General features: G+C 44.8%; 2 protein-coding genes across 4 annotated transcripts; one reads left to right on the forward strand and one right to left on the reverse strand.

Annotated features, from left to right (window-relative positions):
• Positions 1-524: 524 nt before the first annotated feature.
• Positions 525-4,245, reverse strand: haus4 (HAUS augmin-like complex, subunit 4). Its single transcript, XM_083992304.1, has 9 exons — positions 4,087-4,245; positions 3,671-3,810; positions 2,858-2,989; positions 2,438-2,578; positions 2,185-2,281; positions 1,905-2,050; positions 1,656-1,786; positions 1,291-1,359; positions 525-1,099 (listed from the first exon to the last, which is right to left on the reverse strand). Exons 1-9 carry the CDS (start codon positions 4,151-4,153, stop codon positions 913-915), a joined length of 1,110 nt encoding a protein of 369 aa, XP_083848430.1. The 5' UTR covers positions 4,154-4,245; the 3' UTR covers positions 525-912.
• Positions 4,246-5,889: 1,644 nt separating this feature from the next.
• On the forward strand, positions 5,890-24,443 carry fxr2 (FMR1 autosomal homolog 2). 3 transcript variants are annotated; one of them, XM_083993443.1, is made up of 17 exons: positions 5,890-6,613; positions 10,243-10,295; positions 11,230-11,323; positions 12,004-12,075; positions 13,726-13,874; positions 14,011-14,104; positions 15,070-15,186; positions 15,334-15,504; positions 15,595-15,673; positions 15,829-15,986; positions 17,242-17,328; positions 19,664-19,883; positions 19,980-20,159; positions 21,640-21,834; positions 22,679-22,786; positions 22,982-23,070; positions 23,188-24,443. In XM_083993443.1, exons 1-17 carry the CDS (start codon positions 6,563-6,565, stop codon positions 23,296-23,298), a joined length of 2,028 nt encoding a protein of 675 aa, XP_083849569.1. In that variant the 5' UTR covers positions 5,890-6,562; the 3' UTR covers positions 23,299-24,443. The 3 variants fall into 3 exon arrangements, with proteins under 3 accessions (XP_083849569.1, XP_083849570.1, XP_083849571.1); XM_083993444.1 differs by having other exon boundaries at positions 19,667-19,883; XM_083993445.1 differs by lacking the exon at positions 22,679-22,786.
• Positions 24,444-25,548: the final 1,105 nt, after the last annotated feature.

Raw genomic sequence — 25,548 nt, forward strand, 5'->3', positions numbered from 1 at the left:
TGTGATGAATAAATGGGATTGTTTGACATTTGCAAAAAATTTAAAATACATTTTGAGGACTTACAACACAAAACCAATTTTAGTGTGTTTTAAAAATAGTTTTATTGTGAACTGAATTAAGGAAAAATTAGTAGTTTTGCGTTCCACGGGCAGCACATAGGCCTATACTCTATTAATAACATAAACTTTTCTATAGACCTTAGACTTCAACTCCTGAGCATTGTAATAGATTAATACTAATATGTTATTGAACATCAACTAAAAACAACAGTAGAAGCATAATAGGGGCATCCAGAAATAGTTGTGACATATTAAATGAACAGCAAATAGTCTCAGTTTAGAGCTGAAATTTTTCACAATTGTTAATGATCTTAGCAAAGAACACAGCCCAAAACTGAATAGGAATAAAAAAATGCTAAGCATTGTTTACGGGATGTCAGTTGCTGAGCAAATTTTTAATTGTTTGATTGTAAAAAGTTGTATGTTGTATTGTTAAAATGTTACAGCAAATAAAAAAAGGGATATCAGGTGTATTCTGTCCAGTAAAAGTGCTAAGACATTCCTATCAGGACAATGACAGAGTTAAATTTTGAAGTACACTGCTCTCTTGTGGCAGAAGCTGTAAACTGCAGGTAAATGGAATCAGACTAAACAGTATCATGACTGACTAAACTGATATGAAAACAAAAAGGGTGGGAGGTTTAAGTTCACAGAGTACAAATTTAAAAAAAAAAATTAAATATTGAATATCGTTGTGCTGCACTCAAGAGGCTTGAATTGTACAAGGACACTTATCCGAGTTGGATTAAACAACAGTTTTGTTAGGAGCTCTAATGGGAGCATTCAGTTACCAGTTCATGCTACATATTTCAATGTAGGCCAGAAGAGAGATCCCAGCACCAGATACAGTCTTCACTTGTCATTGTACTGGGTGAACTCCCTCAGAGCCCAGTGTTTCATTTCTATCTCCTTCCGTAATTTGCAGTACTCCTCAGCCAGGGACTCAAACTCTTTACCCAGGATCTCAAAGGAGGCAAGTTTTAACTCCACAGACTGCTTCTCCACCTGACAGGCCTTCCGCTCAGACGCCAACTTCTCTCTGAAATTGAGACACATCAGACAGGAGTTAAGCTGATGTTTTACAAAAACTTCAGCCACATTTTTTACAGAAGCTTGGATAATGATACATTTAAAGAGCATAAAAAACACTAGTGAGAAACATATCAATCTCTTTCTATCATTTGCTTTTTAGGAAGTGGCTTGGAATGGAGATCTCAAAACATCTCTTGCCTTATTTTTCTATGAGCAGATATTGAGTCGTCTGTGTATGTGTCCAGCTGGATTTCAACCATCTCAGCCCTTTGATAGAAAAAGAAAAACAAACATGAGACAAATCAGTCAGTGTAAAACTTGATGAATGCATTTTTGCAAATACACATCAGGATAAATATCACACTCGAGAGATGTCGGCTCCTGGGGAGTCTAAAGTAATGCTAAATGTATTGTATAGATTCTGATACAGTACCATTTTAGCCCATACATATCCAAGCATCTAATGCTTGAATGCCCCACTAAAATAAGAAGAATGTAAGTATGAAAGTATTCTAAGAACAGACAAGTTAGTCCACAATGTAAAACCACTAAAATCTACTTACTTGATCTTCTGTAGGACTAATTCACATTTGCCTTCCAAGTAGTCCAACTTCTTCATGTCCAGATTTGCCTGGATCTTCAGCCTGTGGTCCAAGATGAGAGACTGGAGAAGCTGAATACACTTTGTCAGCTCCTAACCAGGGGAAGAAGGGGGACAATGTAAAATATAACTGTGAGAAACTGTACAGACAATGAAAAAAGGTGAGTTTGCTTTCTTTACCTAACTAAATCCATTCATAGGGATAACTTACAGAAAGGTAGAGTTGTGTCTGTCTCTGCAGGAGAACAGTGTTTTCCTTACAGGTCTCCTTCAGACTGTCTGCTCTTTTCTTCTCTTTATCCAGCAGGGCCGACAGATGAGACAACTTACTTGTCTTCAGACCCTCACTCTCATTCTCTGGAAGAAAATTCCAAACACACCTGTGTGTTAAGTCTCTCCTGAATAATTACGTTTATACAAACACTATGAGAATGATGGAGAAGTGACATTTTCCCGGTAGCCACAGATAAGCTTGTGTTATGGTACTGTACCCCATTCAGGTTGATAGTAAGAGAGAAGGTCCAGGCACTTTTTCTTGAGATGTTTCTCCAGCTCTGTGGTTAGACTCTGTTTCATTGTTTGCACACCCTGGAAAAGATAAACAAAGCACTGACATAAGGAACGGCCTGTATTGGTAATTCATATAAAAGTTGTTTCTTTTGGATATTGTTGTTAAGGCTATACCAATTCAGACATACATATTTATACTGTAAGAATAAATGTACTGCATTTTTGACAACTCACCCTCTCTGATGGCATGAGCTCCATCACCTGCTGGGCGTTCAGGCCGAGAACAGGAGGCTGGTCCTGGTTGGTTGCGCTGCTGGGATCGAGCTGTCTGACACACTGAGCCACCAGCAGACACTTCTCCATTGTCTCATAGAACTACACACACAATCAAAGCCAGTGACATGTTACTGGTGCAACTTTAATACCAGATAAATGTCATGCTAATCTATAAAATACTGCTGGCTGCCATCTCTTCCCAAAAATGAGGAATGCAAAGCAATATGAATGTGTATTAGTTTTCTAATAGAATTTTGCATATTGAATTCAAACATTTTCAGACCTGTACTTTTAGCTGTGTCATTATGTCATCAAATCATGTTTTCATTATTTGATTGTGATTTCGCAGACTGTATAGATAAAGTTTAAGAAATGTACCATGTTCTGGTCGGGGGTGACGGTGGCATGCTGCTTCTTGACACAGTGGTCCTGGATCATCTCCTGCAGCCCCCTGTGGATGCTCTCAGAGCGGAGCCAGTGACGCCTCTGGCTCTGCAGCTTCTGTTCAGCCTGGTGGAAAAAAGCATATCAATGTACTCATAGATGCATAGAACCTAACAGGGCTCCAGGCTGCCCCTAAATGGCTTTTTGCCCATAAAAATGTGAGAGTGTGAAAAAAGTCTTTGTGCAACCAGTGAATTTGCTGTTTTTTTGTTTTTTTCTTAATTAAACACTGGGGAAAAGAGGAAGGCATGACTCAAACGAATCTGGAATCTACCATTGCAGGTGGGAGGCCAATGTGTGTGAGGATCATGAATGAAAAGGAATATCTGCTATGCAAGTCGATTTATGGTGTGCATCCCCTAAATTTTCTGCTTGCTCTCCTAAAGATTTTAAGTTGGTGTCCACTGTACTCCTGGTAAACAAGTTAGTCTGGAGCCCTGCCTGACAAACTCAGCAAAACTCAGATCAGTGAGAAAGGAGAGGTCCCATCAAACAGGCTGCAATTCCTAATAACCAACAGTAGAGGTCGTTATGTCATCAACTACCTCAAGTCTCATTAGATATGAATCGATATGAATCTCTTTTATATAGTCTATAATATGAATACATTTGCATTATCATAAAGCCGTTTGGTCGGACATTTAGTTTAATTTGAATTGGTATAAAAGAGTATTGTGTAATGCCGCACTGTGAGGGTTATGCATGTGTATACTCAAGGTTTTCTCCCAGTGTGGGCAAAGTTGATACCTTGTCAAGCTCTGTTTTCAGTGACACAGTGAGTCCAGTCGGGTCCACATGTTGAGCCAGGGTGGCCAGGAGTTTACAGAACTGAGGGTTCTGGGTCAGGTCCTCCTCCGCCATGTCACACAGAGGGAAGGAGGCGAGGACTGGGGTGGGTGGTAGTAAACACAGGAAAGCTGTCATTGTTTTACCTGTACGCTACAGCTTCTTTAGCTTATATAATGTCGTATGTGTCAAAATTACTGATTATAAAATATGAATAATCAATAAGGAAGCACGACGTTCACATTCCATCGCTAAGTTCCTCTCGTCGTCTCATGTAAATTGTATTTCAAGCACCATAAGTTACATGTTATTACGGTATACCAGAGTAAACAGTGTTAGCAACAGTTAACGTTGTGATTTAACAGTCGTTTTCTTACCCCGTTGGTGCAAACTGTCGCCTTTCCCAAGCGAGGACATGTGTGTAGACTCGAGACCAGTGGACATTCTCAGCTGAAGTTTGTTCCTTGTGAACCAAAACAATCTATTTGTTGCTATCTGGAGACTTTTCCTTGCGAATACAAACGTCACATCATTAAGAAAATGTGTACTTCCTGAATCAACTTTCGCGCGTCTGAACAGAGCTTTCTTATTGGCTAACGGACTCACGTGATCCACACACTCAGAGTCCCGCCCACATGCATGGACTGTATTGTATGTATGTCGTGCGGAGGAGCGCACGCTGCTACAGCGATAACAGAGATACCGTTATTCCAAGGAAAATTTAGCTCCTGGCAGGAATATAATCTCCACCGACGTCTATAATCATAGTCAAAGCATTTTACACATGGTTTGATGAGTGCCTCAAGTCCCCTCCACCAAATATAAGGAAAGCTCTTTTTACCATACAGAGCCTCATGTCTACCATCCATATAGATCCTGGATGGAAACCTGAAGAACATGGGTTGCTTCTTAAGAACTGTGTCTGGATGAAGAGGTGTCCACTAGCTGGTTCCACTTTCTAAAACAAAATCGTTTGTGCACTTTAACCAGAATGATGGAAGAAAGAAGTGAAGGGTTCAGAGAAAGGTGAATCACTGGTTCAGAACCTAAACACAGTGCAAAGAATAGGAGTGTGTGCCTTCTTTTTTCCCAGGAGCTTATGACATGGTGGCTGTCTTGAGAAGTCAGGTTAATCACACTTTTTACAACAGTATGAATTAAATCATCATCAAGGAGAGTCATAACAATATTGTGATAATATGATAAACATTAATCACAGAAGAAAAAAAGCTCTCTGATATGAATTAGTAGTACTGGGCTTGATTTAGAACTGGCTGAGATACAGACACTCTATCTTCGCTCACAGAGAAGGGTCTCTTGTTATTATCAACAGGTTGTAAATATGCATGCCCATAAAATGCTGTACTACTCACAAACTACTGTCACACCAACCATTCGTCAAACATATTCTCCAAAGTGCAAAAGGGATTTTTAGACATATCACTACTAGCCTGGGTTGGGATGGACTTTGTGGACATATACCCCTCAACTTTTATCCTTAGGGTGTCAGGGCTAGTTTTCAACTGCAAAGGCTTTTCATCACACTGTCTTTCATGGTGTTTTAATGCTGGCAATCAACTGTGAGTGTTCCTGTAGCCTGTACCTTTCCACCATGACCTCTGGCCTGTTATGTGGGCTTGTCGCAGCTGTTTCCTCGCAACAGCCCTTGCCCATATCTGGTCTTCTTGGTGTTGCATTCCTGCTGTTTTGTAACCATAGACTTACCACCATTTGCCTACAAAGTTTTAAACGTGTACTAATTTTATACTCACTGGAATATATGTGTTTTCTTTTTTCCTGTCTTAATATCGGATTTCTAGCATGTGTTATAACTTTTTCCTCTGAACTATATAGTAACTTCACTGTGGTGCTGTTTACACAATGGCTGGTGGTCCTCACTCATCAATGAGTGGGCAAAATTAGATATGAGAGCCAGTCAATTTGAGTAACATTGTAATTGACACAAGATAAAACCAATGGATTGTGTTAGGATGCGACTCGGTACATTTTATTGGTCACGCTCGCGGACCAACCCTTATTTGCTAAACCAATTAATGAAAGCTACAGTTGATTGCCTAGGTTTTCGACCAATGATGAGGCTAGTTTTCGTAGTGGGCGGGCCTTCGCCGCCGAGGGGTGGGGTGTTCGAGGTCATTCAGTCCCACTCTGATTCACTCTATCGGCGTGTGTTGAGGGGACGGGTAGTTGGAGTAAGGAGTCGCCGGGCGGTAGTGCGTCTCAAACGCTTTTTTTTTTGGGAAAGAAACGCCGCTGAAAATTTGCAACCACAGACTGAAGAAGAAACGACACCCCACCCCCCTCCCCCGGTGACGACTTCTGTGAAATTATTCAACGCGACGACTGCGCCACACGCACAAACCATCAAACGCAACCGGGTTTATCAAATGCTAGCCTGCTAGCATCCCTGGAAAACTGACGGGATCAAGGTGTTGATAGCTAGCCTCCCAGCTAATTATCCATCAGCTAGCATCCTCCTCCTGCCGTAGCATCGTTAGCTCGCCTCTCCTCCTTCACCACTGTTTGTGGTCGGTGCGTTTTAAGCTCGCGGGCACCCAATTCCACAATTCAGACAAAAACAAGACAACGGGGCTTCCTGACCGGTGCTGCTGCTGGGGAACAGAGCGTCTGCGTTGCGTTAGTTGACACCATCACACCCATCTCCCCCCAACCCCTTCACCTCTGCCCCTCTCCCCTCCACCCGAAACACTGGAAATCCACAAGCGGCCGGATAGCGGCGAAGGGCCGGCGAAGCTGGGGGTGGTAACGTTACCGGACTCGCAGGGAGTCGTAACGGCTACGGAGAAGCACAGCCGTGGGGAGCTACCGACGAGTATGGACGGACTGGCTGTGGAAGTTCGCGGCTCGAACGGGGCCTTCTACAAGGTAACCTGGTTACAGTCGCAGTTTTTTTTTGTAGTTGTCGCAGTTAAAAGTTTTTGTCTGGGGACAAACTGTGAGGTTTCTTTCTCCTGAGTGCAGCCGTAGCTAACCGCCGCTAGGCTAATGTTAGCTCAGGTCCAGTCCTGACAAATAGGGATGGTTTTGCGTTCCATTAGGGGTTGGCCATTGTGGGGTGGGTAGCTAGCTCCAGCTAGCAGTTGAGCTAAGTACACTTGTCATCAGCAAGTCTGGCCTATATTTGGTCGTTTTTTTTTATTTTAGTTCAGTTCATGTCAATATGATCACAGGGTATACTACTGGGAACAGATGCCTGTAGTTTTGTAATGGCACATAGCAGCAGTCATAAGATACTGCTCAGTCCTGATATGTGAGGTGTGCACATTTAAAACAGAAGCAAAGCAGCTAATCAGACAGCTGTTGTGCTGTTCTGTTCCTACGCACAAGTATGATGGGATGCTACATCAAAGCTCACACACTTCATGTTTGTTTTGTAGCCCAGCCCCTAGCTTCACTGCACATGTTTATTGGCTTGACAAGGAAGAACCAAGAGTGTAGGTTTCTGTTTCATTTCTGTCTCATTTTCAGAAGAAAGTGTACTTTACCCATCCAGACACATGCCTCCAAGTCTCTGTTGCTGCTGTGTCACAGCTTGTTTGCTTGTTTTTAAACGTCTCAATAAGATGGCACCATAGTGGCTTTCAAATTTCTCTCTACATGAACATTTTGCTAAAAGACAGATTAAAAATCAATGGCTTTATTCAGCCAGTCAACAGACATTGCTAGTGATGGACAATGTAGGTCCTGACATCATTTTGTATTTAGCTAGATTGTAGGAAAGACATTGATAGAGGTTTATCCAACTAGAGGTGGGGTAATAATGGTGGGAAATTGCAAATAACCTTTACATCCTAAATCGGATTTATCGTTTTCAGACTGTGACATCTCCTTTTTTCATTTCAGTCTGTTAAAGTCCATTATTTTCTCCATGTGCTCCTCCTCTGTTCTGTCTTTGAGCCTTCAGCTGGTCAGTCGACCACATGGTGGGTTAGGGATGAGCCTATATTTACTCTCCTCGTGCTGCTTCACCTGTCGTTCTGTTTTACAGGGTGACAGTTCGGCTCTGGCATGAATGAACACTTTCCACTCATCTCATCTCTGTTACGTCCATTATCTCTCGCAGCTCTCATTTTGTGGATGAAATGGATACTTAACTGTGTTTGTGACATTTTAAATGTCATATTCCAAGTAGCTCTGTTGTCCTTGGTGGAAGAGAGCAGGGGCAAAAGCTTGACTGCTTTTCCTGTTGTGATTGACACAGAGTGTGGAAGCATTTTTTAAATGCACCTCGTTCTCCTTGGTGTCACATTGAGTGATGTAGGTTTTTTCTTTTTAACTGCGAATCAGGGTCATATTTATGAACCTGCTAAGGCAATACAACACCTGTCTGGAACACAGTAGTTTGTCCTGGTTAACTTTTTCCAGCAGCACATTCCAGGCAGAGTAATCAAGGGCTAAATTAGGGTATCTCAGAGCGTCTCGCACTAATAAGGATCTCTTTGTTTATCTTTGTCATATTTTGATGTAGGTTAGTCACCTGAACACTTAAAGGGTTATTTCAACATTTTTCATCAAATTCGCCTATTGCCATAAGCCCTGCTGTTTTAGGAGTAGGTTAATTACCTTTAATAGTCTGTGCAAGCTTTTTTTTTGATTGGCGGGGCAGAGATGTGAGCTCTGCAGGGCGTGCTGTACTTTCGCCTTTCCCTCATCAAACTCATCAAATACACAATCCAACAACTCCAAAACACCTTCGTGGACAATTTGTGACCCGCACAATCACCACGTTATGAAATAATGATGGAACGTTACGAGACTGTTGTTTTCGAGGCAAATGCGTAGCCGGAACTACATCCCAGACACTGCTGGGTGGAGTGATTTCAAAAGAGTATTTGCTTCATGTGTCGTAATGTTACATAATTATTTCTTATTATTTCATAGCGTGGCGAATATGCGGGTCACAACTTGTCCACAGGAGCGTTTTGGAGTTGTTGGATTGTTTATTTGATGAGTTTGATGAGGGAAACGTGGAAATACCATGCGCCTCCATTGCGTTAACTGAGCAGCTCGCATCTCTGCCCCACTGATCTAAAAACAAATTGCACTGACAATTAAAGGTAATGAACCTACTCCTAAGACTGAGGATTATGGCAATAGGCAAATTTGCCAAAATGTTGAACTATCCCTTTAAACACATTGGCTACTTATGTGATGATTCAATCTAGCCGATCATCGGAGAGGACGGTTGCGAATATAAAATGTCTTGGTCACCACATGGACCTGCATGGATACCGGCCAGAGGATGAGGTGATGTCATAAAGCAGCCTGCGACCCCCCCCGCCCCCCCCCCTCCCAGCTCCCCCATCCACTAGTCATGTCACACTAGTAAAAGGGCTTGCCTGACCTTTGACCTGGTAGTTCTGAGTGGAAGTGCTACTTAACCTGACGTAACAAGCGCACGCAGCTGTCTCCTAATGTGATCTCTGGAAAACTGAAGGATAAGCACTTCTTCGCTCGGACCTGTTGCCACCGCCGCCTTCTTTTCCAGAAGTTCCGGCGGTGCCACACCGCTACGCCAGAAGCACAGACAGTTGGCTGCTTGCGTAGATAGACACCCATTAACAAGGACCTTGTCAGAACAAGCAGGTGGCGGTGAATGACGATCAGAGTTGTAGTGAGAGTGGAGCATTTAAAAGGTGTAAAAAAAAAAAAAAAACTTGAATGTGCCTACACACACGTCGCCCTCGGTGTGGGCTGACACCCCCCCAGCCGGCTCTCCACAGCGCAAAGGCAAGAACCTTTACAGCGAGCGAATCCACACATTCACTCCTGACAGCCGAGCGTGATTGCGGCGCGATTTGACGACACAGCCTGACCTCTCCGTCCCATATACGGTAGTGTCACACCGAGAGACACGCCACGCCCCACCGCTTTCCCCCCGTCTTGTCGCTGCTGAGCACTGCTGGGGGGGGTTGTTGGTGAAACTTTATGGCACGCTGTGACAGATTTGTGGACGGGCCGTGATGGACAAGTAACACATTTGAGAGAGCTCTCCCGCAAAGAGTCGCATACAGTAATCTTTCCATATAAGCTCGTGTCTTCCCCATACATGCCCTGTTCCGGGACTGTTGCTTTTCTTTTTTCTCAATGTACACGTGGAGAGAAAGCGTGTGCCTGTTTGTGTATGAATTAGCGCGAGTGTGTTTGTGTGTGTGTGTGTGAGAGGGAAAGGAGGAGATTTCCTGGCTGTCTGCGCTGTCAGGAGGAGTCAGTGTTTCTCGTCACTATCTAGCACAGAATTCGCAGCCAGAGAATTGTGTCAGTGATGTGATGTCTTGGCTCCCCCAAAACCAAAAAAAAAAAAACGCCCTAGATGCTCTCTTTTCAGCGACAGTCTCAGCATCGGGTCTAACAAGGATTACAAACTGTCGATGTTGTTTACATGCAGAAAATCTCCCGCTCACAGCCCCACCCCGCTTCGCTGTCTCTCTGCCTCGTGCATTCATGGGAATAAAACAACCTCTCTCTCTCTCTCTCTCTGCTTTTCTCTTCAGGGTTTCATCAAAGATGTCCACGAAGACTCTCTCACAATTGTATTTGAAAATAAGTAAGTTTGCTCCGTCTCCTTAACAGCCTCCATACGTCTTGCTTTATTAAGATTTGGGAAATGAGGCTTGAACTGTAGTAAATGAGAGTAACGCCGGCTGCTTTATCCAGCCATTCAAAACCGCCCTCCTCAGCACCTGTGCTTGGCATGCAGCTGTCCATACACGTCTCTAACAGTTTTTTTACCTCCTGCTCTGACCCCTCCTGCCCCGACCAGGCTCTCCTATACTCCTAACCCCCCCACCTCCCCATCCCCCCACCTAGGTCCCTCTTTTATCTACTTGGCTGAGAGTGTAGATTAGGATGCCCCTAAAAATAGTGAGCCAAGGTATGCAGGGTGGGAGGAGTGGCACTATGGTGGCCTGTGTCATTTTTGGGATGGTTTCCTCCCTCCTTCTCCACTTACTTTCTCTGAGCACATGGAGATGCTGGAGTTGTATAAGACGGTGAATGAATGAAACACCTTTTTTGGTGTCTAACGGTCGTGGCTCTTAAATGAAGATCGGCTTTGAATTTAAGACTAAAACTGAGCCTGAGAGACTTCATTAGATTTCACTTTGCATTTGTTTTCATTTATGTTTCTGGAATAATAATATAAAGTTTCACTTTAGAAAGTCATTTAATCAAGTTGGCTAATTTTGAAGTTTTTATTTATTATGAGAGGACATCGTAGAATGAAAGTAGTCACTCATTGTCCAGATGCAGTTCCTTAAACTTCCCCATTAAACCTAATGAGCCATTTTCATTTTGATGTCATTATGTCTGTTAATGTGCTGTACGACAGGGACGGGTGATGCGCCCCATCCTAATGTAACACCAGAGACAGAGGGCCTGAATCTAGACCGCTTCGAGTCCTGCTGAGTTCACATGTGATCCCTTCCACTGTCGATAAGCCCAAAAACATTTGTGTTTTTATCTGTGTCATCTCGCCGCAGCTGGCAGCCAGAGAGACAGTTGCCCTTCAGCGACGTGCGGTTGCCCCCTCCAGCCGACTACAACAAAGAAATCGGCGAAGGAGAGGAAGTGGAGGTGAGTGTTGGGTTTTTTTGTTTTTTTTTGTTGCGTACGTCTGACTCAGTCCCACACACACCTGAGTTTCCTCTCACCTCGTGTCTCAAGGCCTCGGCGTCTTTGTGCCTTTTATCAGACGGCGGATCATTATTGGCCCGTACTGACTTTTAACTGTCATTTCCAGGACGTTCACATTCACATCATGTGGCCTCTAAACTAAATTAAAGTATCTCCGTTCATGACCTTTGAAGTGGCAACTGTGAAACGACCCAAACAGCCTGTGGCACCCCCCGGTGGTTAAAAAGACGTTGTAAATCTTAATTAGCATATTTCCCCTTTTCGGGGATGATTAGAAAAAGTTATCATTACATGTTTATTGATTTTATGAAACATTATCTGCTGTTAAAGTTTGGATTTAGTCCAGTCAGGCTGAAATCTAGCTGTTGTCTCATTATCATCACAATACTCAACAGGTTTACCTCTTATTTTACATTTTGTCCACATTCCACACAGCACTAGAATGTTGTACACTGTGTTTGCCCAATCACTTAACAGTGGACTCACATATAACATAGGTGTGCTGAATATGCAGCTGAGGCCACCTTCACTGTCACTGCATCCTGCTTTTCCACTATAAACAGTTTGACACATCATTAATGAGTGTGATAGTGATACTGTTTTTTGCCTGTGACTCACAGGTTTACTCCAGGGCCAACGAGCAGGAGCCATGTGGCTGGTGGCTGGCGCGGGTCAGAATGATGAAGGGAGAGGTAAGTCATCGCCGGGAATCGAGGAACATCTTATGTAAATGAGAGAAAACTGAAGAAAGATCATGTTTAATTGCTGATGTGCACCAAAGCAGAGAAGTGTATCCTGTTTTCTTGTTGTGCCTATGTGGTATTTCAATTCCTCTTTCCATTAATTCAAACACCACAGTCACACAACCGATTACAGCCAGCAACACGCTACTGTTTTGCTGTCATGGGTATAAAAATATATTTCCACCACTCAGCGTGTTTTTTTTTAAATCAGCCTCGGACGCCGAATGAATTTATAGTTCCTGAATTTTAGTGCGCGGGCGGCTTAGATTTCCTGGAAGCATCTCACCGAAAAGGATTAATATTGTTGAGAAGACGACGCCTTGTGTCAGTGATAAAAATCCAGCCGGACCAGCTTCCTCTGCATCTCAGTATTTAATAATCACTAATAGAGGTGAAGCAATTACGTTTCACTTTGCCCCGGCGCCTGTTGTATGGCTGGTAACTGTCTAGCGAGCCCTGAGTACTGCAGTATCCTGTGTGCAGAGAGAGTACCAGCCCGTAGTAAGATAAGTACTGCTGGGTAATGAGCTCAAAAGAGTCTGGTGATGTGCTCCGACATTGTACCTTCACATTATATCCCGTGCTCCCTCTTCACTCTGACTGGCGTCGAGTTGAATTTGCACCCGCGCGTGCACAGTTGTGCTTTTATTTCACAAAATTTTCCAGCCGATTCCAACCACCACTGGCTGGCAGCAGGGCCGTTGAATAGGGGAGAAAGGTGATGATAATTCTAGGGGCCCAGCGCCCAGTAGGGCCCACAAAAAAACCCAGTAGTCTAATCTTTGTATTACTGAATTATTCTGCATAAGACACTGACTAATACTCAGAGTAATGCTGCATTAGCATCAAAACAAAGTAGGCTAAATAAAAAATGATAATACATACGTAGTCGGAAAAAAAAAAAAAGATAAAGTTCGGGGGTAGGGGCCCACTTTAGTATTCTTTAAGGGGGCCCAGAATTCCTAGCAACGGCCCTGGCTGGCAGTCAGGAGGCCGGGCCGCAGGTTGAATAGTGGGTCAGTGGGATATAGAAGGGACAGCTTTTGCAGTGCTACTGTGCCAAGGGAGCTGCTGCTGGTGTAGCGCTGTTATTTGGAGCAGCCCCGATAAGAGCCTGCAGGAATGTCTAGCGTTGACTGATGGCTTTAATACTGTCCTTTGAGCACCGAGTGTGCAGCGTTCATCTCGCCGCCTCGCTCGTTCATGGCTCCCCTTCTTCTTCTGTCTACATCCCTCCGTATCTCCGCGGCTCATCTCCTCCGCCTCATCTTAACGTTGTCACAGAAACGGACGAATCTGGGAACAGCGTATAGTTTTTATGAAGTGAATAAATAAAGCTATAGATTAAAATGCACTCTTGACGTGCAATATATTTACTTTTCGACCTGAGAGATGACATCAATTAATTCTGAACTTGACAGCTATAGATTGAACGCAGCGGTACCGCGCCGCACATGTCTTAGCATAATGGCGTTTTTATTTTTTTATTTTTTCCACTTCACATTCACAGTTTACATCTCTGAGCTGTCAGACGGCCTCACGTCTCACACTTCTGCTGCCTATATTATTAAAAATCTCTATCTCTCGTTCTGTTTCCAGTTCTACGTGATCGAATACGCCGCATGCGACGCCACATACAACGAGATCGTCACGGCGGAGCGCATCAGGCCCCTCAACCCCAACAGCCCTTCCTCTCGGAACTCCTTCCACAAAGTCCCCATCCCTGTCCCGGAAGACCTGAGGGACATGTGAGTGTCTTTACACACTGTATATAATACTTCAGTTACAATAACATTTTTGTGTTTTGTTTGTTTTGTGAGTGATCAGTGAGCAGTGTTGTTGCACTGAGGCCAACTCTCCTGTGGCTTGTTTTCTTATTGACAGCTGTGCAAATGACAACATTCACAAAGACTTCAGGAAAGCTATCGGAGCCAACTGCATCTTCTACGGTGCCCAAACACACGAACTCATTGTGCTGGTTAGTATTCTGAATACACGCTTGTCGCTTGATGAGGATCTGCAGTAGTTCTCACAAAATCTGAATAAGCAAATTTGGAGCAAAGTTTGTCGATCACCCCAAATAATAATTATAACTTTTATTTGTATAGCACATTTCATACAATTATTGCAGCTCAAAGTGCTTCACAATTAAAAAAAAAAAAAAATTAAAAAAAGGAATACATTCACTGAAAACTTTCTGAGGAACACCTGTTTAGAAGGCCGTTGTTGACAGAACTTGCTGAAACCGGTTTTTGACAGCTTTTGCCATGGTGCAGCATCCAGCTGGAAGTTGCCATTAGAAGATAAACTGTGGCCATAAAAGGATGCATATAGTCATCAACAATACTCAGATAGGCTGTTGGTATTAAAGGGCTAAACTGTGCCAGTAAAACGTCCCTCACACCAGGTCGGTCCATGGATTCATGTTGTTGAGGCCAAGCTGTGACCCGACCTGCTGCCGCCTCAGCATTAATTCAGATTCATCACACTTCAGAGCACACTTCAGGTTGTCCTGTTGGTGAGTGTGTGTCCGCTGCAGCCTCAGGTCCTGAGATGCTTCTCTGCTGTTAAAAAGACAGGTTTTTAACATCACTGCGTCCACACAGAACCACTGCTCACTTTGTGGTTCTTGGTTTTCACCAACCTGTAGTGAAGATCTGTGGAGATGAACATTCTTGGAATATTCCAACCAGCCTCCCTGACACCATCAGCCAGCTACTGATGTGTATCAACATGACTTTCTAAATGACACCGCTGCCACATGATTGGTTAATTGGATCATTTCATAACAGGTGTTCCTAATAAAGTTCTCAGTGCGTATCTCTCTACAATTACAACATTAAAGCTTAATACCTCTCTGATACAAACTAAATATTCTTGTATACATGTAATAATTATGTTTTGGAGTTGAATGGAAACTGAATCCCTTTTTTATCTCCACAGTCTACAAATGAAACCACAGTAAAGCGCGCCACTCTTCTGAGTGACATGCATTTTCGCAGCATCAGAACCAAGCTTATGCTCATGTCCCGCAACGAAGAAGCCACCAAACATTTGGAGGTAAACACATCCCACCGCACAGACACAGACAGTGTCAAATTTAATACATTTTCCAACCCTAGTTGGTATTTGTCAGTCTTCATTTAGACCACACCCCCCCCGTTTGGTCTCACTTTTACACTTTGTGTTTGTGTCTTCCCCTCCCAGACAAGTAAGCAGTTAGCATCGGCCTACCAGGAGGAGGTGCGGGTGAGGGAGGACCTGATGGGCCTCGCCATCGGCTCCCACGGCGCCAATATCCAGCAGGCGAGGAAGGTAGCGGGCGTCACGGCCATCGAGCTGGAGGAGGAGAGCTGCACATTCAGGATCTACGGAGAGGTACGCCTCTCGGCCAGCCCCGTGCCTTTTACACGTTCTGGGACTCGTCTTGTGTACTGTTAGTGAAATAATGTCTGTGTCCTGTTCCAGACCCCAGAGGCAGTGAAGCAGGCCAGAGAGTATCTTGAGTTCAAAGAAGACTACTTTCAGGTACCCAGGAATCTTGTAGGTGAGTGAGCGACATGACATTCCCCAGGGAGCTTTTTAATTTTAAATTTTTTTTTAATCGGCGACACCATCCCGCTGCACCACCATGACATATTCCTTTTATTATGGCTCACCTGTGCATCGTATCACAAAGACTACTCTCTCCTCGCCACGCAGGCAAAGTCATCGGCAAGAACGGCAAAGTCATCCAGGAGATCGTGGACAAATCGGGCGTGGTCCGCGTCAGGATCGAGGGAGACAACGACAAAAAGCTTCCCCGGGAGGAGGTAGGCAGGCAGGGGGCTAGCAGGGACGACACTGCCGGCAGCAAAGAGGTGAATGGACCGCTCGCTCGGCTGGCCTCCCCAGTCCCGTACAATGAATTGCCCCCTCCCACAAACACACACTCCCCCCCCCCTTCCTCCTCCTCTTCCTCCTCCTCCTTCCCGTTTCTCTCCCAAACAGCAGAGCTCCTCCACCGCAGCAGGATGTAGACGTTCCATGTGCTGTCCGCTTTGACACTCTTCCATTCTGCTGCTTCTGTCTCTCCCCCCCCCCCCTCCGTCCTGTCACTAGCGTTTGTGTGTTTTTCACTGTTTTTTCCGACGCACACAGCCCCCCCCCCCCCCCCCCCCCCCCACGCAACATATGTCAGTTATGTCGGGCGTGTGTGTGGGACACGTAGCTGTGTGCCGTCCCCCGGTGGGTTGATACACTGTGTTTCTGTTGAGTATGTTTTATGTGATTTTATTTTATTTTCAAAATGATCTGTACTTTCACACTCACACTGTAGAACGAATCGCCTTGTTGTTTACAACTACTTCCGGGTAGAAAACCAGCACGAGAACAATAGTGACAGACGAGAGTTTCACTACATATATCTCATTTTTCATGTCACTATATCACCATTTAGACTAATCTGGTGTTTGTAAAGTTTATAAAACCAATGATTGGACAAACATTACTATTTCTGTGTGCACGTTTTTGTAATTAGTCATGGTTATCATAGATTAGCCGGGCTAACGGTTACCTGTTTAACTTTAATAACTCAGTGACTCAATAAACAGTCTGTGAAAAATATTTTCTCCAGCGGATATCTTAGTTACAACATGACTGAACTAACTGGAGTAGTTTCATGTTGTGTCCGACACCGGGAGGGTTTTAACAGCTGACGTCCTGATGTTAGCTTAGCTCCTGTTAGCTTAGCTGCTGCCGTTAGCTGTCCCTGTCAGCTGAGCCACTGAGGCTTTCTAGACACCATGATTCCCCCCAAACTGAATAAATACAAGATATAGCAACACAAAACACACACAGAAATAGCAATGTTTTTTCAATCATTTCAGATTTGTCTAAATGGTGATGGGGTGTGAAAAACATAATATAGTATATAGCTAAACTCTCATTTGTTACTACTGTTCTCATTCAATTTACGTGCTGGTTTTCTACCCGGAAGTAGTTGTAAACAACAAGGCGATTCGGTCTGTTTCTTTTCGTGTGAGGTCCGAACCGTTTCCAACCAGCGATGATGATTTGTTTCTCTTAAAAACACAACACTCAACTCTTCATCTCCCCCTCTCTGTTTCTCATCAGGGCATGGTTCCCTTCGTGTTTGTGGGAACTAAAGAGAACATCAGCAACGCCCAGGCTCTGTTGGAATACCATGTGTCCTATCTCCAGGTAAGTCGATTCTCCACGCTGACCAGTAGATGGCAGCACCTTCCTGGTCTCTGCTGCTGCCTTGTGGATCATATAAAGCAGTTGGAATATCTCGTACATCTAAGGCAGCGAGTTGAGAATATTAATTTGGACCATGTTATATATTGGTCTCAGGATATCTGGTGTCACCGCGTCATGGTCTCTTAGAAGAACAGTTCCTTTATGTGGCAGTTGGGGAAGGGGCCCACTGCCACTGGGATGTATGGGCGTATGTGCGGGGGTCATTTCACATTGGTCACCTGTCCCCCCCCTCCTCCTGCTCAGCACCACATGTAGAAAGCTGCTGAGAGCACCTCATTTTGCCCTTACCTCATGTGCTTTTATAAATAGCCCCCTCCCCTCAGGGATGTGTGTGGGGGTGAAGGGTAGGCTGGAGTTTAGATTACCAGCTATCTGGACCCCCCCAAGCTTCCAGAAATAACACCAGGACCCCCGCCCCGCCCCCGCCTCCTTCACACCTCCCTTGAGCTTCAGCTGTTGTTGGTGGAGGCAGCTGTCACACTGAGAAGCGAGACCCCCTCCTCCGAGTCGCCCACCACTGAAAGTGCTGTCAGTGCACTGCTGCCATCAGACAGTGTCTGACCCCCCCCTCATCTATACATATACTGTGGCTCAGCTGAGGAACAGACATTGTGATTCTCTCACAAACCACAGCAGCCGTTTAGACATGTAATTCAACTTGGTAAAGTTTGATGTCTTTTAGTGTTGTAGTGGTCTCAGTGATCCCAGGAAGATGATACAGCCCCACTTATAGAATTAATAATGAATATGTTATATGAATATTCATTGGAGCCTGTATTATCCATTTTAGTTTTTTCTTTTCCAGAGACAAGTTAAAACTGGAACTGAGTTTCCTGATCTGTTTATTTTATTTTGGCCTCTTGTCAATCAAAAAGCATTTGAACCATGCTCTAAACTATTTTTAAATGTTGTAGTTTTGTCTCCGTCCCAAAAAGATCCACCATCCAACATTAACATTAAAGGCACAACTCTACTTGTTCTCATTTCAAACTTTTGCAGTAGTTTAGTCGAAACGGCAGCCTGAAGGAGATCAGTGCAGAAAGGCTGGTGTTGACAGAACGAGCCGTTTGTCCTCTGGTGGTTGATGAGGTTCTGGTTTGTGTTTCTACAGTAGTGGGTGTCAGGGTGAAGCTCCACTTTACTCTTTACTGCCACTAGGTGGAGTTGGAGTTGTAGGTTCAAACACATGACCGACACCAGCCCAGGTCCACAGCACCTGAGAGACTAGAACTCCACCTCAGATTGAAACAAACTACATGTGTAGACAAACACACAGTACGTTTACATGACACTTGAAAAAAACAAATTATTGTGCGCATGCTCCACAACAGTAGCGATGGCACCAAGTGGAGCAGAGAAGCCGCCCGAACCCGGCAAAGTAAAGAAAAAAAACCAACGTCAGCGCAGATTCAATGCATTTCACACAGCGCGACCAACAAGAGTGTTTTAATTTTAAAAAAAGAAAGAGAGACGGAGAGAGAGATGAAAAAAGGAAGCCCATATCCTATTCTCAGTGCGAATCCGGCCCAGACTGGCGCGTCTGGTCAGGAACTGCAGTTGAGAATTTATTATTAAGCTTACTAAGTTGTTTATATTCAGTTTTTTACGAGGTGACAGAAAAGTTAACAGGACAGGCGGCGTATTAACCCGCTGAAACAACGGGTGACGCCGCATGAGGCGGCCGTCAGTTATTTGATTTTCTCAGTTGCATGTAAATTGAGACAAGGACAGAAGTCAGATTAGACGCCAAAATCGAATTTTGAGCATAGCTCAATTAAGCTCTGCATGTAAACGTACTGACAGTCTACCAAACTAAAAGACAGAAACCAAACCTCAATAATAGTGCTGATGTATAAATGAAGCTTTAAATCCTGTTTTCAGTCAGGACTATCCTTTTCTGGCTCACACACACCTTGTTTATATGGCAGCATCCATTCTTTGTTTGGATGAGAACCTGCTGCTAATGCCTGTTGGTCAGTTGTGTGTATAGTGGCAACACACAGTTTTGGCACACTGCATCATTTTGACAAACAGGAAGGAGCCCAGGTCACCTTGTCCTGCTAGATGCTGCTGAAGCTGGTAGAAATAAAATACATTTTACACAGTAATAGAAGTAAGATGTGATGTTACACATGAGTCATGTTGAGAGCAGATACGAAGCTTCTTCTATTTATTCAGAATGGCTCATATGTACTGTTATTTTACTGTTACTGAATTCAAACGAATCACGTGCGTAACGAGAGCGCATCACTGTTTCCCCACCCACTCCCTTTAGGAGGTGGAGCAGCTGCGCCTGGAGCGTCTCCAGATCGACGAGCAGCTCCGTCAGATCGGGGTGGGCTACCGCGCCCCTACCAACCGGAGCGGAGGCCCGGGCCCCGAGCGGGAGAAAGGCTACCAGACGGACGAGAGCAGCAACTCGCTGCACACCTCTCGCACCTACGGAGGCCGCGGCAGAGGACGCCGAGCCTCCAACAGCCAGTACTCCGGATATGGTGAGGATGAAGGAGAGGAAGCGTTAACATTTAGGTTTGTCTGTTTTGAAGGTAATAGAAGTTGTTCTGATGTTACTTGTTCCTGTTTTGGCGCAGGCACAAACTCTGAACTGTCCAACGCCTCCGAGTCGGAGGATTTGAACGAGCGAGACCAGCGGCCCCGCGGCATCGGTGGAGAGGAGCGAGGCTCCCGACGGGGCGGCAGGGGCAGAGGCTCCAACTCAGGACGAGGCCGTGGAGGACCAGGGTCCAAGCCCTCCAACTCCATCAGCTCAGGTGATTCAACACAAATCATGACACTTCATGGTGTCATTCTTTAACCTGGGTGAACACAGTGAGCTGCCAACACAGTGCTGCCATCACAGTGCTGCAATGACTTGCTCTCACAACAGTATGGGATCAGCCTTTTTACATCAGTATTTTATTATTATTATTATTTGATAGAAGGACCTATACAATATTAAGCATAAATGTGACCTGCTCTGGTGAAATGAGTCAGAAGGTGCAATTCTGTTTTTAGATAATCAGCTGATAATGTGGAAAACGTGAAAAAGAAATTAAGCTAATTTCGAAGAAATGACATTCAAAAACAATCTCCCAAAATTTCATAGTCCAGGTAATTGAGAAAAGGCACGTAAATAACGATTAAAGTTGACTTGCAACTTTTAACCCTCTAAAGACAAGCACAACATTAAATAACTTCTGAACCGTTTATGATAGAGATGAGCTCTAAACAGCATCTGAATTGTTAGATTATCTGCTTTCCGAGGGTCATTGAATGGTGCCTCTATGACAACAAGGGACCATATAGGGTGCGTGTAATCACGTGGTACAGGAACAGATACTAGAGTCACAGAAGTGCTCCACAAAGCAACAAAGGTGCATTACAGTATAACAGAATCGAGCTTCAATTTTGCATCTAATCTGTTCTCTCTAAATATACGATAAGGTTCTAATTTAAATGACACTGTGATCCACAGGTTAGATAATTCTGTCCCAAGCTGTTTCTTGTCATTTAAAAACAAACTGGTAATAAGTGAATATGGACCTATGGATCACCAAGGAAGGAGACTTTATTAGAATAGCCGCGTTTCCACTGTGGGAGTTCCTGGTAAAGAGAGGGAGAAGGGAACTTTATAGGAACCGTCCTCTCACTCTCACTGCCGTGTCTCCACATCCAATCGTTGTGCAGTTTTTCTTACTTCTCTTGTTGTCGTTGTTTGTCCAGAAGTATGAACACTTTCTTATAATAATGGGTTTTAAAATGCCGTTTCGATTGTCGCGTAATCGCGCGATCGCGCATTTATCATACTTCTTTCTACCACTAATACTATCATACGTCTTTTACTGACTTATTCCCTCGTTTTTTCAGCCATGAAGACACTTTTTATTTAACAATTCTGGGTTTTAAAAATGCTGCTTATTTCGTGGCTTTCTCTTGGCGTCACATCTCGTTTTGACTATGATCAGCAGAGTAAACCTAAAGCACCAGCCAGGAGTTTTTCGGGGCCGATCTAAGTACCTACCTTGAGGCAGGGACTCGTTTGGCCTCCGTGAAAACGGCCCTAATGTGGTCACGGTGCTTCACAGGTGTCCATGTCTTTGTAGTAGCGGCTGGCAGGTGCCTTGTGTTAAAGCTGAACAGCTGTTCTCTTGTTACGTGATGGAGTCAGTTCACCTGAGAGTCAGAGGGGGATTAAAAACCAGGAGATTAGAGAAGCGTAGCGGTGATACTGATGTTCCCTGTCCCCCTCAGTGCTGAGGGACCCAGACAGTAACCCATACTCCCTGCTGGAGGGCGAAGGAGAGCTGGCCGACGCCGACACCAGCGACGGCATGGGAGGTGACCGCCGCAGACGCTCCCGCCGCCGCCGCAACGACCAGGAACCCAGCGTGATGGACGCCGCCGGAGAGTCGGACGGCCAGGCCGGACCCAGCGAGAACGGACTGGGTGAGAACCTAAATATTTAGTTTAGTTTAGTCTAGTTTATCTTTTTATTCACTTTATTGTCCACCATAAGTGGAAATCTTTCTTTGGCTTCCCCACATAAAATTACAGTACACACAGACAACATACAAGTGGACAAGGAATAACAACAAATAGCAGCTGCAATAGGTTTATAAAAACGATTTGCGTAGACATTTTCACACCTGAAACAACCAAACCGAGGTCCGTGTTTTGTTACATTGTAATACATTTGGTCCGGTTGGTTTTGGTTTCACACTGCAAATGGAATAACAGACTTTACAAGACAAACCTACTGGACGCGTCATCTCCCTTTGTCCTTCCGCGGCTCGTTTTGTTTTGGTTACGGTGCGTTGTTAGGACGGCTGGCTTCTGACGTTGCTTCCTGTTTACAGAAAATGAATCGATCGAGCCACCTTTTCCCCGTTGTAATACGACTCCCACGGCTCATTTTGTCATGTAGAACGTCTCTGATTTTGTTTTGTTAGCTGGTTAGCGTGACGTAACTTCCTAAACGATGTAAATCGAGAGCAGCAGAAGAAGAAAAAAACTTCTGGTCATTGATATGAAGGTCCGAATCAACAAAAAGTTGTTTTCACACTGCAAAAGGTACGAACCTTGGTTCGTTTGGTCCGGACCGAGACCACCGCGGTCCGTGGCACCTTTCACACCTCAAATTTAGGTTCGGATCAAACTGAAAAGTCTGAAAGTCTGGACCAAAGGAGATAGGTGTGAAAGCGGCCATAGATACACACTGAACATCTCCCATTAGAAGCACCAGCCCTCAGCTGTGACTTCTCCTGAAAGTCTGCTCTCATTCGGCTTTTAGATGAAGAGGCCCGGCCTCAGCGCCGCAACCGAAGCCGCCGCCGCCGTAACCGTGGCAACCGCCCAGAGGGAGGTTCAGCCAGCCGTGACAGACAGCCACAAGACAGTGGTGAGTCAGTGTGTCTCAGAAAAGATAATATATTCTGTATCAACACGAGCTTTGATCGTTCCCATTGAAAGTGCAACAACAACAGAGGAGCTGTATTTATGTATAGTTGGCTGTTAACATGTTGTATAATTACTCTGTATAATGTTGCCCCCAGCAGTTTGTTCTACAGTGGCTAACAGATTTTAATGTCCTCAGTGACTGTTGCTGACTACATATCCCGTGCTGAGTCCCAGAGCAGACAGAACCTGCCCCAGAAGGAAAACCACGCTGGCCCCGAGCCCAAGGTACACACTGAAACACACTGTCACACACACCTCAGCTTCAGTTTGATCGTCATACGTTGCAAAATTACCGTCTCAATCTCACCTTTTTTGTTTTCCGGTCCACTTTCTGTGCCACAGGAGAACGGGACCAGCACCAAGAAGGATGAGCGAACACCCACCAAGCGTTCCCCCAGCAAAGGCATGACCTCGGCCGGCGAGACCCTGACCCTGGTCAACGGGGTCTCGTAAAGAGACGGCCCTGCCCCTGGCGAAACCCAAGTCTAGAGCAAGACTCCATGGCAAACTCTGTCCCTGCTTGCATTAACTTAAACCTTAAACAGATGAGTGAAAAAGTACCTGACAAAATACCTGAATTCATACTATGAGAGTGAAAAAGTACAAAAAAACGACAAACGCATCTACTTAAAAACACACGTTAACGGTGTATGCTATCCTATCTATCAGTACGTAGTGCTTATTTAAAAAAACAACTAGCTTGCCAAAAAAGAGCTGGTGGATATGACTTGATTTTTAAAAATACTGAAACACGAGAAACAGGACGAGACTTTTTTTGTTTGTTTTGTTTTTGAAACGGTTGTCTTTATTTGTGTCCTTTATTTTCTTTTTCTTTTGTTTTTGTTTTGTTCTGTTAATTTTGTTCATTGTTTATCACTGGTTTGGACTTGGTGGTCGCTCTCTCTCAACCAAAACAGACGCGTCTCTTAACAGTGTTAAACGTAACAGACTATAGAGAGATGTGAAGCTGTAGGGAGTGGCGTACGAGCAAAGACAGTCCAATAGCTCACGTGACGAGATGTTCGCACACTGAACCTGGGAGTGGAGACAGACGGATTGGAAGATTGATAGACATTGTGCCTTGAATTTGAAAAAAAAGAAAATAATAAAAAAAAAACTTGAGTTTTCCATTAAGTTTGTTTTTGTTTCCCGATGGGAAGAAAACAGGGAGAGGTGATCTTCCAGTTGATTTTTCTTTTTCTTTTTTCTTTTTTTTTCTATTTGGTTCCAAGAGGAGAACAAACCTGTGAGGGAGTAATGAGTGAAAACAAAGGGGGAGGAGAGGAGAGGGAGTGGCCGGCCAACGAGAGGAGAAACTAAAGTCTGGTGCCAAACACGAAATTCAAGGCGCTTGTCCTCATTCCCGAGCAGAATGGACGGCGTTTTTGGGGGGGAGGGGGTGGGAGGGCTGGGGCTGGGGAGGGGGGGGGGGTCAGTGCGTGCGTGTATGTGCGTGCGCGCGTATGTGTGTGTTTGTGTGTGCAGAGTTGAGATTTGGCAACCACAAAACAAAAACAGAGGGGAGAGTTAGTGAGAGAGAGGATGAGAGAGAGGGGGGGGGGGGGGGGGGGCGAGGTAACAAACTGACACACAGCCCTGAGCGGCGGCGGTGGGGGGGGGGCGCGTGCGTGCGTGCGTGCGTGCGTGCGTGCGTGCGTGCGTGCGTGGCGACGGTGGCATCTCTATGTATCAGCAGGCCTGAGGGAGGGGAGGGGGTATCGGAGGATGCACCGCTTCCTTCCGAGGGGGGGGCACCTGTTACAGGACAGGCTGAGACCAGAGACAGAACTGTAGATTTAGACTCAAAGAGAACTATCCCGTGCCTCTTTCTGCGTCAAGGGGGGGTGGTGGTGATGATGAGGTGGGGTGGGGGCAGCGGCGGCGGCGGTGCAGCAAGCTTCCAGCCACACTTTATTCTAGTGTCTTGATAAACCACTGCAGCGCGCAGCAGCTCTGGACGCACACTGAGGGGGGCCAACCACCTTTCTGGGACGTGGGTGCTGCTATAAGTGGAGGAGGGTGGGGGTCCGAGGGTGGGGGGTCGGGGGGAGCCTGGAGAGACTGCGGACTGTGGGATTGGGACAGCTTCAAATGACATGAGAGCCACATGACGACACACACACCTACAGGTACACACAGCACAGCAGGCATACACAAGCAGGTGCCAGTCTGCGACGGCACAAAGTACAGGACTGGAAATAAAAATAAATAATAAGGAGGAAGAAGAAAAAACAAACTTTATACAAGCGAGGTGTCTGTCTTGTACCTGGCAGTTCGGGTTGGCAAAAAAAAATGGAGTAAGAGAGAGGGACTTGAAACCTCCGTGGCTCTCTGCTCATATTGTTACTGTTGTCTTGGTTACCGCTCTCAAGTTTTTTTTTTTGTTTTTTTTTTGTTGCTATTTCCACATCTTAGAAAAAAACAAAAAACAAAAAATGAAATAAAAAATTGAAGTGAAATCAACTTCTTCTCTGGAGACGAACTTTGATTTCTCTGTCTTGTGAGTTTGCAGTCTATTTTTCTAACCTGCATGGCATTTAGTTAACGAAGTTAGTAGGTGGTGCCTGTCCTGTGCATGAGGAAGAAAAAAAACAAAAAAAAAAGGGTGTTATTAATCTGACTTACAAAGCCATTGTTTTCATTCACTAGAACTGCTGCTAATGTACACATTGAATGTCCGACTAACGTAGAAACTCTTACCTT

This window comes from Trachurus trachurus, assembly GCF_905171665.1.
Source record: "Trachurus trachurus genome assembly, chromosome: 18".
In the NCBI taxonomy this organism is placed as follows: domain Eukaryota; kingdom Metazoa; phylum Chordata; class Actinopteri; order Carangiformes; family Carangidae; genus Trachurus; species Trachurus trachurus.